The sequence below is a fragment of the Oratosquilla oratoria genome, chromosome 2, assembly GCF_046742065.1.
Source record: "Oratosquilla oratoria isolate Oo_2021 chromosome 2, ASM4674206v1, whole genome shotgun sequence".
Taxonomy (NCBI): Eukaryota; Metazoa; Arthropoda; class Malacostraca; order Stomatopoda; family Squillidae; genus Oratosquilla; species Oratosquilla oratoria.
In genome coordinates, this window is record NC_134778.1 from 24,546,014 (window position 1) to 24,559,795 (window position 13,782).

General features: G+C 42.0%; 1 protein-coding gene across 1 annotated transcript; it reads left to right on the plus strand.

The window, feature by feature from the left end:
- Positions 1 to 4,349: 4,349 nt before the first annotated feature.
- Positions 4,350 to 7,706, plus strand: LOC143034759 (uncharacterized). The gene is made up of 5 exons (XM_076201107.1): positions 4,350 to 4,500; positions 4,692 to 4,895; positions 5,854 to 6,471; positions 6,562 to 7,139; positions 7,440 to 7,706. The coding sequence occupies exons 1-5, from the start codon at positions 4,350 to 4,352 to the stop codon at positions 7,704 to 7,706; spliced, it is 1,818 nt and encodes a 605-aa protein (XP_076057222.1).
- Positions 7,707 to 13,782: the final 6,076 nt, after the last annotated feature.

The window sequence follows — 13,782 nt, forward strand, 5'->3', positions numbered from 1 at the left end:
GTTGAGTATGCGACTAACATAGGAAATTGGTCTGAGTTTTGTGCTGTATTGTTGCATGAGGACTGCACCAAGTCTGGTGTAAGATGCATCTGTGTATATTGTGAAAATAATCTTCTGGTTTGGGAAGGCAATGAAAGGTGCCGTGGTTAAGGCTTTCTTTAAGTCATTAAAGGCTTTCTTATGGTTAGGTGAACTTAACCCCTACAGCGTCAGGGGCATACGTCGTATACCGCAATTAGAAAGAAAAAAAAATCACTAAAAATAGACATTACGTCTAGGGTCAATTCTGTGGTAATGATCAAGTAGCCTTATTTATTCTATAAAAGACAACCAATAATTTTGATTTATTGACAAAAACAAAACAGGGACAGGGGTAACTTGGGGTACAAAATCGGGGCTTGGTATCGGTTACTTTTACTTAGTTAGTAGTAACGTCAAATAGAACTGGCAATCTCGCACAGCCAATTTTCGTAATAATTTTACGTATAAAAATGGCCGGGCTAATTGTAATACTAACTTAAAACATTTACCAATCACCTATCCTCCGTGAAATTATAAAAAAAGATACCGAAAAATAAATTTACTACATAACAAAGTGATAGATATTTGCCAAAACATTCACTAAAACTATCTATAAGCACTTTTTCCGTGAGTGTCAGACTATTGTTGACGACTGTATATTGATAAATATAAAAATGTAAAAATTTGTTCTGTTTGTGATGATGTAAGGGTGATAATATCGTTATATACAAGAATTTTGTATACAAAAAAAAAAATATAAGGTCGTTTTTATTTTTTTTTATTTAAATAAAAATAAATAAATAAATAAATAAATAAATAATGAATAAATAAATAAATAAAATAAATAATAAAACGAAAATAAATAAATAAATAAATAAATAAATTAAATGAATAAATAAAGTGGTATAAATAAATAAAATTAAACTAAATAATATTTGTAAAGTAAGACGAATAATTGTTGCTGGGTTATGTGGAATTTGTTTGCGGTTAAGTTTTGTATTTAGAGGGTGGTGGTGTTTGAGGTTTGAGTATTTTTTATGTATTTATTTTTTTTTATAGTAAAGATTTTTATTTTATTATTTACATTTATTTATTATTTAGATTTAATTTTGTTGAAGTTATTAACCTGAAGAGTGATAAGTGAAGATTTGAATGAACATGTGATCTATTAGGAAAGATCTGTATGAAAATCTGTCACTAACGGATTTGAAAACGTCAGTACAAAGAGAGAGGGTATGAATGCGGCATAAGTCGAATAAAACAAGGAGCTGAAATGTCATCGAAGTCTAGTAATGAGTTTGAAGTGATAATACCTGTGGTGCTAAAGGTCAGAAGAGCTAGACTCTGAGCAAGGAGGTATTATCTGTGAATATTTTGTCATATCTAACACAAGGATGTCGACATGAGAGAACACTATGTTGTTTTCATCGACGGAGTGCAAGAGGTCCAGCAATAAAGGGATGAGGTGTCTATCTGGTATTGTAAGCTTATGTAAGTCTCTGAAGTTTATACTGGGGTGGAAAGAACCATCGTGTTTAGGGACATTAAAGAGAGGAAAATTTCATTCACTGGTTAATGGTTCAATTATGGTTTACGTAATCATATTTTAGATAAGGTTATCTAAAATCATGCGTTGACTGTGTGGCATTCTGTATGCGGAAATGAGATTAGTAACTCCTGGAGTGGGAATAGTATGTCTAAACTTGTTGCAAAGTGCAAGCAAGTCTGCTTGTGCATCAGGAGACTATAGGTTGAAATGTTATGCATCAATGAATTCCTGTGCTGTGGGCACGTCGGAAATTGTACAAACGAGGCATTAGAATTGGTCATTTTATGATGTTGGAGAAGGATATACTTAAAATTGTATATGTTAACTGTGATAGAGTTGCGCTAGTGTCGTTATAAGTATGACTTTTTTAGCGAAGTGGTTTTGATGGCGAGAATGGAAATAATTCACTGGAGTTTGGGGTGTATTTTGTTAGTGTTGAAATGAATGGGTAGGGGGTATTTTTAAAGTTTGTTGTTGTGAAAGTAGGTTTTTTAATTGAGATGATTGGGGGGTAATTGGGGGTAGTTGATATTTGGGGGTGGTAGTTTATATGTAAAGGTTTTTTGTGGTGATGGGGGGGTTGGATAGGGGTCTGGTTATTGGTTGTGTATGAAATGACTTGGTAGAATGGTGAATGGGGGTTTGGGAAAAATGATATGGTATAATTTTTGGGATTTTATTTTATGTTTTATGGGGGTTTGGTGGGTGTGGAGATTTGTATTTGGGTGGTGGGGGGGGGTTGTGTTGGTGTGATTGGGTGTGTGGGGTATGGTGGTGGGGTGTGGGTGGGGGATGGTGTAGTGTGTGGGGGTGATTTGGGTTGTTGTTTTGTGGGGGGTGGTGGTTTGTGTGTGTGTGGGTGTGGGGGGGGGTTTTGGGGGTGTGTTTTGTGTTTGTTTGTGGGGGTGTTGGTGGGGGGGGGGGTTGTTGGGGTTGGTGGTTGGGTTGTGGGGGGGGGGTGGGGGGGGTGATGGGTGTTTTATTTTTGGGGGGTGTGTGGGGGTGTGGTGGTGGGTTGGGGGGGGGGGGTCTTTGTTTTGTTGTGGGGGGGTTTGGGTGGGGGTGGTGTGTTTTTGGGGGGGTGTGGGGTGGAGGATGGGGGGGGTGGGGGGGAGGAGTTTTATGAGGGATGGGGGGAGTTGGGAGTGGAGGGGTTTAGTGGGGATAATTGGATGATATGGGTGTTATGTTAATTTTTGGGGGGAAAGGATGGGGGGGGTAAGATATTTTATGGTGTGGGAATATTTAATTTGTGTTTTTATGAGTGTTAATTGGGGGGGGGGTGTACAGGAATGCTTTGTTGGGGGGTATGTCAGATATTTGGGTGTTTTGTGATATATTTGGGGGGGTGTGAATTTTCCGGAGTTGTTAGATGAGGGACATGTGTGTATTGGGGAATGTTTGGGGGTAGGGTTATGTGAGATTTTATTTGGATGTTTAAGTTGCTTTTGGGTAAAAGTGTTAGTTAAAGGGAAAGTGGGATGTATGTGAAGAAATATATATTGGGTGATGTAGGCGATGTGATTTGTTGTTGAAGTTGTAAAGTGATATGTGATGCGAGGAGTTAGTAAGTGTTGTGGTGAGTAATATAATGGATGTGCGAAGAATGTTGGATATGTGGTGACGAGAGTTTGTGTGGGTATGTGAGGGATAATGATAGATAGTGTAGATAGATAGATAGATAGATAGATAGATGTAGATAGATAGTGTGATACATAGATAGATAGATTATAGAATAGATATATAGATAGATATAGTTAGATAGATATATAGATAGATATATGTATATATAAATATGTATATATATACATATATAGTATATATATATATATATATATATATATATATTATATAGATATATATATACAGCCCCCACACTGACACATACGAGCGGCCACGCACACACTGCACACACACACACACACAAACATACACGACACACACACACACACACACACACACACACACACACACACACACGCACGCACAGCACCCACGCACACACATACACGCACAGCACCCACGCACACACATACACACACACACATACACACACACACACTTCCAAATCACACACACATATATATATATATAGTAAAATGTATATATATATGTAGATATAATATATATATATGTATATATATACATATACATATACATATATATAATATATATATATATATATGTAATATATAAACATACATATACATATACATATACATATATATATAAATATATATATATATGTGTGTGTGTGTGTGTGTCGATATATATATGTATATTTATATATATATATAATTATATATATATATATATATATAGACAGAGATGAGAGAGTAGAGAGAGAGAGAGAGAGAGAGAGAGAGAGAGAGAGAGAGAGAGAGAGAGAGAGAGAGAGAGAGAGAGAGAGAGAGAGAGAGACAGAGAGAGAGAGAGAGAGGGAGAGAGAGAGGAGAAAAAATTGCACAGTCCATTGTGTCGTAACTTAGTTGCTCTGCTTTCTGATCCTTAAAAATAGCGGGAATGCCAGTAAGAATAAAGTGAGGCATATATAAACAGAAACAAAGGTGGAGAAACATAAATTTGGAGATAAGCAGAAGCGAAAGAACAAGAAAGAGAGAAACCGTTTCAATAGAAAACGGGGTTTCGACGGAAACCCTGCCACCCTACCTACTCCAGCCAACGGAAAACGAGAAATGGTTTACCGATCGTGAAAATAAAAACAACGATTGCGGGGCCAAAGCGTGGCAGTAACGGTGCTGTGATCGCCACCAACGTAATGGCAATTGGAGTTGTGATTCAGATGCCGATAAGGTTAATGGAGCGCTCGACTTATGACACCATTTTCATAGCAATGTTGGTAATTGGTTCTCAGGTGATGGGTGTAAAATTGATTGTAGACCTTGAGACAAGAGTGTCACAGATCACTTGTGACTCATAAAATTTGGCTGAATTATACATATACATAAACAACTGATTAACTAATAAATCAATTACAGTTGGAAGGAACGGAGTAGTTTGCGAGAGTATTACCGACTTCCGTAATTGAAGTTCGAAACTCTGAAGCTTCAAATGCCAAGACTCTGAAGCCTTAAAATTATGAAACTTCAAAACTCTGAAGCTTCAAAACTCCGAAACTTCGAAACTTCGAAACTCCCAAAAATCAGAAGCGCAAAGGGTAGAGGAAGGGAGAATGACCAGAATGGAACAGTCAAGAATCGACAGACAGAGCTGGTGGAAGTCGGGACTGCTGGAGCTAAAATACGGTCTAGCCGGCGTATCTCCGTATCACCATCGAGACTTCGTTCTGTATCGAATCGTCTGGGTGAGCTTGGACCAGTGGAAGAAGTACGGTCGGCAAGGAACTGTAGACTGGACCAGTCAACTCTCTTCATCATTCGACTTGGCGAGTGAACCCCCCCCCCCCAGTGATAGGTGTCACCTGTGCAAATCGGAGTATTACAGATATTCACGGCTAGAAGAAGCTTCTAAAGTATTGACTTTCATAACAGTTGTATCTGCCAGAGTTAGGATAGTGTATTTCGTAAAAAATGTGAAAATTTTGAACTTTGAACATTGTGAACACTGTGGACATTGTGAAGAGCCGGTTGCGGCCGCCCCGCCGGTGAGATTTCGCTGTACCAAGCAGTCGAGTGACATCGAAATCTAAACTCGTTGCTAGATTGCATTGGCGAGTTATGTGTATGTGTGTGAACATATACATAAAATTGTATTATTAATTGTTGGTGTGAGATTGATGGTTTGCTATGTGTGTGTGAATATATATAACTGTTATTATTATCTATTGGTGTGAGTGACTGATTGCTAACTATTTGATTGAAGTTTAAACTTGTTTGATTGGCCCTGCTCTCCGACATTACTTTATGTACAACGCTATACAGAAAGAAGTGCCCACACAAAGATTAAGTAATTATGCAAAACCCTCGTAGGCCAGTGAAGCTGCCGGAGTAAGTTAAATTGTGTGTGTATTGCAATTAACATTGGTCAACTCCTACTGAAGTATGAAGATCTGACATAAATCTTATGTCACGTGGGCATTCCTAAGCAAGTGTTGTCCGACCGGGGAAGCCAGTTCACTTCAGTCATGATGGAAGAGTTGCTGAGGCTACTGACTGTAAAAGGGCTCAGGACTACCCCTTACCACCTCATGTGCAACGGGCTCTTCAATGGCACCCTCAAGAAGATGCTGAAGCGGATGGCAGCACAGCAACCTAACGAATGGCCATGATTTATCGCCCCTCTACTATTCGCCTACCGCGAAGTACCCCAAGCTTCACTACAGTTCTCGCCATTTGAGTTAGTCTACGGCAGGTCAGTTCGTGGTCCTCTGCAAGTACTGCGAGAACTCTGGGAAGAAGAGCCTGACCCCGCAGTGAAGACAACTTATGCATATGTGCTGGACCTGGCCGAACAACTACGAGAGACCTATGAAGTAACAAGGCAAGAGCTACTGAAAGCTAAGGAAGTTCAGCAGTCCTACTACGACAAGAAAACGAAGCTGAGGATCCTCGAGGAAGGAGACCAGTGCCTCCTCCTACCCACCGCGCACAACAAGTTGCTGTCGCAATGGCAAGGACCTTTTGAAGTAGTCAAACGTCTCAGTGACTTGAACTGCTTGGTGCAAGTGGGACCAGACCAAAAGAGAATCCACATCAATATGCTGAAGAAATATTACACGCCTCAAGTTACATGCTCGGCAGTTGCTCAAGAATGTTTGCTGAATAGAGGAGGAGATCATGTGCTATCACCTGAGCAGTGCGAGTGTTTGCAGCTTGTTGAATGCCAGTTTAAGCAGTCGCAGATGGTCTGTGCTGCCGTAGTTGTACCAGAGGTTGAGGAATTGGCAGATTACGCACCCCTTACCCCTGAAGCTATCCAAGGCGAAACTGTGGAGGATGTGCGAGTACCTCCGAGGCTTGGTCCAGAGCAGAAGAGACGTGTAATTTCTATTCCTCAATGACATTCTGCAGTGTTCTCCGATAAGCCTGGAGTCGCCAAGGTGGACTGCCACGAAATACGGTTGACGAGCAGCGTACCAATCAGATTAAAGCCATACCCGATACCCATTCGTCTGGCGGATGCAGTCAAGAAGGAGATCGACAACATGGAAGCTGCAGGCATCATAGAGAAGTCATCGTCTCCCTACTGCAGTCCCATAGTCGTTGTACGCAAGAAGGATGGAGGTGTACGAATCTGTGGAGATTACCGCGGAGTAAATGCAGTAACCCAGGTGGATGCAGAGCCAATGAGTGATCAGCAGGAAATATTTGCAAAGGTCGCCAACTCCAAAATCTTTTCAAAGATGGATTTGGAAAAAGGATTCTTCCAGATTCCGCTGGGGGAGAGAAGCAAACAGGTCACGGCAGTTGCAACACCCAACGGACTTTACCAGTTCAAGGTACTAACTTTTGGACTTACCAACTCCCCAGCAGTTTTTAACCGTGCTATGCGACAAGTTCTGCACGGCATCCATAGAGTGGAGGCTTTTGTGAACGATATACTCATCCACTCTTTTACCTTCGAGGAACATCTGGAGATCCTGGAGAAGGTACTTAAGAGACTTAGTACAGTGAATATGACAGTCAAGCCGTCCAAATGCGAACTTTTCCAACAGGAAGTACAGTTCCTGGGACATACCTTAGGCGAAGGACGATGTGGATGCCAGGATAGCAAGATAATAAAGATCAAGAATGCATCTCGCCCAACCACGAAGAAGCAGGTCGGATCATTCTTGTGACTTGTGGGATACTACCGCAGGTTCATTCCGAATTTTGTTGTCCTCGCCTTGCCACTCGCAGAGCTTCTCAAGAAGAATACTCCTAACAAGTTGACATGGAGGTTTAAATAGGAGGAAGCCTTTACGACGCTTAAGAACCTCTTCTGCAAGGAGCCGGTACTTCAACTACCGGACTTCAACCAGCCTTTCATCCTCCGGAACGATGCGTCCCAAGAGGGCATTGGATCCATCCTGATGCAAGAAAAGGTTGGGGATAACTTTCCTGTTAGTTATCATAGTAGGAAGCTGAAGCCAGCGGAGTTGAACTATAGTATGGTGGAAAAGGAGTTGCTTGCAGTTGAAGAGGGCGTCAAAAAGTATTGCTACTTTCTCTACTGAGATCAATTTATTTTAGAGACTGATCACTTGCCTCTTTCGAGCCTCAGGAACTCCAAGAACGCCAACGCCCGAACCATGAGGTGGGCATTGTATCTCCAGCAGTTCAACGTGGTCATCAGGTACATCAAAGGAAGTGCAAATGTTGGAGTTGACCTGATGTCCCGACTGCTCGAGAAAGACGTACAAGTGTAGTAATTGTACTTATTGTTATGGGATATTATAGTTGTGCAGTTAGATTTCAATTCAATTACATACATACATACATACATACATACATACATACATACATACATACATACATACATACATACATACATACATACATACGAGTGGAAGGGCGGTGAGTTAAATATGTAATTGGACATTGTGAAGAGCCGGTTGCTGTCGCCCCGCCGTTGAGATATCGCTATACCAAGCAGTCGAGTGACATCGAAATCTAAACTCGTTGCTAGATTGCATTGGCGAGTTATTTGTATGTGTGTGAACATATACATAAAATTGCATTACTAATTGTTGGTGTGAGATTGATGGTTTGCTATGTGTGTGTGAATATATATAACTGTTATTATTATTTATTGGTGTGAGTGACTAATTGCTAACTATTAGATTGAAGTTTAAACTTGTTTGATTGGCCATGCTCTCCGACATTAACTTATGTACAACCCTATACAGAAAGAAGTACCCACACAGAAATTAAGTAATTATGCAGAACCCTCGTAGGCCAGTGAAGCTGCTGGAGTAAGTTAAATTGTGTGTGTATTGCAATTAACATTGGTCAACTCCTACTGAGGTATAAAGATCTGACAAAGAGGGGTTACATGAAAGTACAGATGATAAAGATTGGAAAGATTAAAGGAAAAAAGTTCAGCTTGATGTATATGCATACATACATAAATACATACATATATACATACATAGATACATACGTATATGTATATATATATACATACATACATACATACATACATACATACATACATACATACATACGTATATGTATATATACATATATATATATATACATATATATAGTGTGCGTGTGCGTGTGTGTGTGCGTCTAAAAGAGTGCCGGAGGACTGGAGGAGTGCCTGCATAGTTCCACTTTATAAGGTAAAAGGTGACAAATGTGAGTGTAGTCGTTTGAGAGGCATCAGTTTGTTAAGTATAGTTGGGGAGGCTTATGAAAGAGTTTTGATTAAGAGGATTAGGAGAGGAACAGAAGGAGTAATAGGTGAGAAACAGTGTGTTTTTTACGACAGGTAAGATTTCCGTGGATCAGACTTTTGTGGTAAGACAGATATGTGAAAAAGTTTTAGGAAAAGGTGAGGATGTTTTTTGGACCTTTATAGATTTGGAAAAAGCTTATGATAGGGGGGTAGACAGGAAGGCACTGTGGAAGGTATTGCAGATATATGGTATAAGAATAAATATTTAAGAGCAGTCAAGAGTAATTACAAGTGTAGTAGAGCTTAAGTTAGAATTAGATATGGAGTTTTTTGAGGGGTGGGACTTCGACAGGGATGTATTTTGTCGCCTTGACTGTTCAATTTATACATGGGTGAGGTGGTGCGACAAGTAGCCGCAAAGATAATGGTCCATGGGTTGGAGATGGTTAAAGAAAATGGAGAAAATGGGATATAAGCCAGTTGTTTGGTGACAACAGTGCACTTGTGGCAGGAACAGATTAGGGACTAAGGAAGCTAGTGACAGAGTTTGGGAAGGTATGCGAAAGAAAGAAGTTGAAGATAAATGTGGGTAATTATAAGGTGATGAGATGTAGATGGGAAGAATGTGGCAGCAAAATAGAAGTGAGTATTAAGAGAGAGAGACTGGAGGAAGTGGAAAGCTTTGGATACTTGGTTGCGAATGTGGCGGGAAAGGGAGTGGAGTTGGAGGTAGAATGTAGATTCAGAGAAGCAAGTAAATGCCTTGGAGGATTAAAGCTGTAATGAGAAATAGATATTTGGGAATGGATGCTAAGAGGAGATTGTATGAATGAGTGATTGTGACGACAGCACTGTATGGGGCAGAAACATGGAACAGAAGAAAGGAAGAGAGGAGGAGTTTGAATTAGTTTGAACTGAAATGCCTGAAAAGTATGGTAAGGGTTATTAGGTTCGATAGAGTGAGAAACGAGGGGGTGAGGAGAAGAGCGTGGGTGGAAAGAAAGTTGCGATATTGGATTGATGAAGGAGTGTCGGGATGGTTTAGAAACATGGAAAGAGTGAGTGAAGAAAGATTAGTTGAAGAGGTGGGAAAGGCAGAAGCAGGAGTAAACATGAGGGGGCGACCAAGGATGAGATAGATGGATGGGGTAAAAGGCGCACTGGGAAAATGGGGAAAGTCTGTTGATAAAGGAAAGGAGAAGACAGAAGATAAGGGTGAGTGGTGAATGGTTGTGTATGGATGATACTGTAGTGCATGTAAAAGGGTAGGGGGGGATGGGGGATGGGGGATGAGGTGTTATTTTGACGCAGCCCGAAGGGATTTCTTCCCGTCTTCTCCATTTCTGCATGAGGAGACGGAGAGGGGTTTCGCTCATTAAATGAAGCGGTCATTTTTTGGATGTTCTGTGTCTTGTTGCATTTCTTCTGACCCAGGAGGACCCAAGATAAAAGTGAGGGATGTGAGGTGAATGGAAGTAGATTATGTTGGGATGGAGGGGATGAGTGGACTTTACACCTTTCTTTTTTGGGCTGCCTCCTTTGTAAAAGGGAAAAAACTCTTGGTATTTGTATGTATATATGTATGTACGTATGCATGTATGTATGTATGTATGTATGTATGTATGTATGTATGTATGTATGTATGTATGTACGTATGTACGCATGTATGTATCTATTATATATGTATGTATGTATGTATGTGTGTGTGTGTGTGTGTGTGTGTATGTTTGTATGTATGTATGTATGTATGTATGTATGTATGTATGTATGTATGTATGTATGTATGTATGTCTGGCTTTAGATCTGAAGGAAGGCCCATCCTCCGCTACAAGGACGTTCTCAAACGTGATCCGAAGGAAGGCGACATCAACCCAGCAAGCTGGTAGACAGTGGCCGCTGACAACAGTAGTTGGAGAAGCGTTGTCAGGGCAGGCATTCAAACTAGCGAGAAGAGGAGAGAGGACCTGTGGGAGGAGAAAAGAGAGCGCAGACGGCAGAGGCTAGCAGCAGCCCCCACACAGCCAGGCGCAGACTTCACCTGTGACAACTGCAATAGAGCCTGCCGCTCCAGAATTGGACTCTACAGCCACATCAGGCGTTGTAACTCAACCATGAACTGACCAAACCGGGACAGGCTTTGGGAAGTCGGGTGGGACTATGGCCAAGCCGAAGGAGAGGAGGGGTGTTTGAACCTCGTCGTGAATCCGTATGGCGGCGTTGCAGTCCCTGTCTCCGAGCGCCAAGGCAACCCAGAAGCCTCCCGTTGTGAGGGTCATATGAGATATGTCAGCCATATACGTCGGCGACAAGACCGGTGGCTACTACTGGCTCTGGATATCCCCAACATGCCTAGGCAGCATACGGATGCGTATACCGACAGGTGGCGGAGGGCGATCGGCCGGAAACGCCCCGTTGCAGTGGTCATGTGAGATATGTCAGCCATGTATGTCGGCGACGAGAGCGGTGGCTGCTGGCTCTGGATATCCCAAACTTCCTCGGGTGCCGAGTACCTATCACCGTGATGTCCGCATCTGTGTCAGGCAGCATACGGATGAGGATGCCGACAGGTGGAGGAGGGACGATGAGGGCCATCAGGCACCGGAACGGCAGGTGCCAGCCTCTCCGGAGAAGGTGCAGGGGCAGGGGGCGCTGAGGCGGGGGTGCTTGGTTCTGGCGGGGAACCCCTTGGCATGCCGACATGGCGCATACATGTGGGTCCTATTTGACGTCCGAGACTGTCACCATCAATGCCTCGTGTGAGCGGTAGTTGGTCGCTACCTCCTGCACTGACGTAATTGCAGCAAGGGAGCAGAAGCGTCGTACCAGTTCCTAGGCTGAGTGGGCGTGGTCTGCATGAGTCAGCTGGGCTCTGTTCGCACCACTGCGTGTCTAAGAAGGCGCGATACTCTATCGCACGGCATTTCACGATCTAGTATACACACTGTTGCAGGCATTTCACTCACGGTTCGGAATGTATACTGTTGCCTATTCGTTTAGTTCCGTCAGTTCTTCGTTCACATGCTCGTCGTTCACGTACGCGCCACCGATTTGCTTATCGTCCCATATTTTATTGATGCAAGTTACAAGTAATTGCAGGGAATTGCAAGCATCCTACTCACTCCGCCAAGTTATAATTTAAACTAGTTGAAACACAGAGAGGGGGCGGTTGACGCGTTTATTGTAGGTTATGCGTACATGGAGCTCTATGTGCACACACTATGTCAGACGGGTGTACACTGACATGAAGGCAACCGTTTCCTGCTACGCAGAGCGATGACGATGCCACGCCTAGTACGCATATGAATGAGATCTTGTCGGCCGTAACAAAGAGTTCTTGAACTGAAAGCGTCACTGATGGTCGGGGCACGCTAGAATACTACGGGGCCCTGCTAATGTCCTATGCTAGAGCACTTCAAAGCACCACACCACAGTCTAATCCTCTTGGAAGGATTCTGGGCTCTGCCAGTGAATTAGAAATAAACTGAGGTTTAAATAAATCACAGTTGGGTCTCCACTCGTTGAGCCTGCACAGACTAATTGACGACCTGATTACTGACCAGTACTATGGTTCCATGATTGGTAATGCCATCAGGGCTAGATCATGTTTGATGGACTTGCTTACTTGCAGATTGGTCCAGTCTCATACTCTAGGTGTCTCACAACGGTTTTCAGGTTCTGCAAAATTTGGGTCGCTCATGATAAACAAAAGGGAGACCAGTTTCACAACCTGAGGCTTATGGCCCGGTTCATTGTGGGTGTTTCATTGCCAAACTGGTTCAGCACCAAGGATAAATCATGGTTCTATGAAGATCCAAGACATGTTCTCTTCCAGATTGAACACTTGAGGAGTCAGCCAAGAAAGGTTGTTCAGATTGTGGAGCAGACTGTGAGATCTTCCTGGTATGCTCATCTCGAGGTAATTCTGCAGACAATGATTTGCAGTAAGGATGAAGAGGAGAGAAGAGTGGCAGTCAAGAAGATCTTGGTTATGAGACTTGTGAGAATCTGGGCATGACGAATCGGTTGGTGACGATTCCTTCAGGGTCAGGAAGATTCCTGAAACTAATATAGATGCCAAAGCCCTCATTGATCTCATAAACCATCTGGATAACATCCAGGCTGGCAGTGGGCCTCCTCTCACCTGCAGCCTCACTAATGTTCAAGTCAAAGCTTTACTGGACAACACCATGTATGTACCTCCCTGGCCCCCACACACCCAGAGTACAGAGCATTGTGTGCAGCAAGTGAGCGAGGCCAGCAGCCACGTGTACAGCTAGAAGAGGAGGGAAGGCTTCATTCGAGATCATATGGTCAACAGGGAGGTTATGAGTAGGAACACAAGCAAGAAAGACATATTCTCTATGGAGTGCAGCAACATAGGCGTGTAGTAGTGAAATCGGTTATTGTATTTGATGATTTTGTTTTCTAAAGTAATATCAAATGTATCAGGTGTATCACGACCATTTGTTTCACTATCATAGATCTATTTTCATCCAATAAAACTAATTTTATGCACTTAATTTACTCTAAATGAGCTATTTAGGGGTGTTGGTAGAAAGGCTGGGATTTACATAAAATTTCAAGTTAAAAATTATCAAGCAAAAAATTCAGTTTTTCAAATCTAAAGATATCACATGGTTGTGCACATAAAACTGCATCGTTTATTCTATGGAACGATTTATCAAAGTAAAGAAATTAAAAAATACATAAAAAAATCGCCATACTATGACACCCTAACGCACATAATTGTACATACATACATATACACACACACACACACACATATATATATATATATATATATATATACATACATACATATGTACATATACATACACACACACACACACACACACACACACACACACACACACACACACACACACACACACACACACACACACACACAC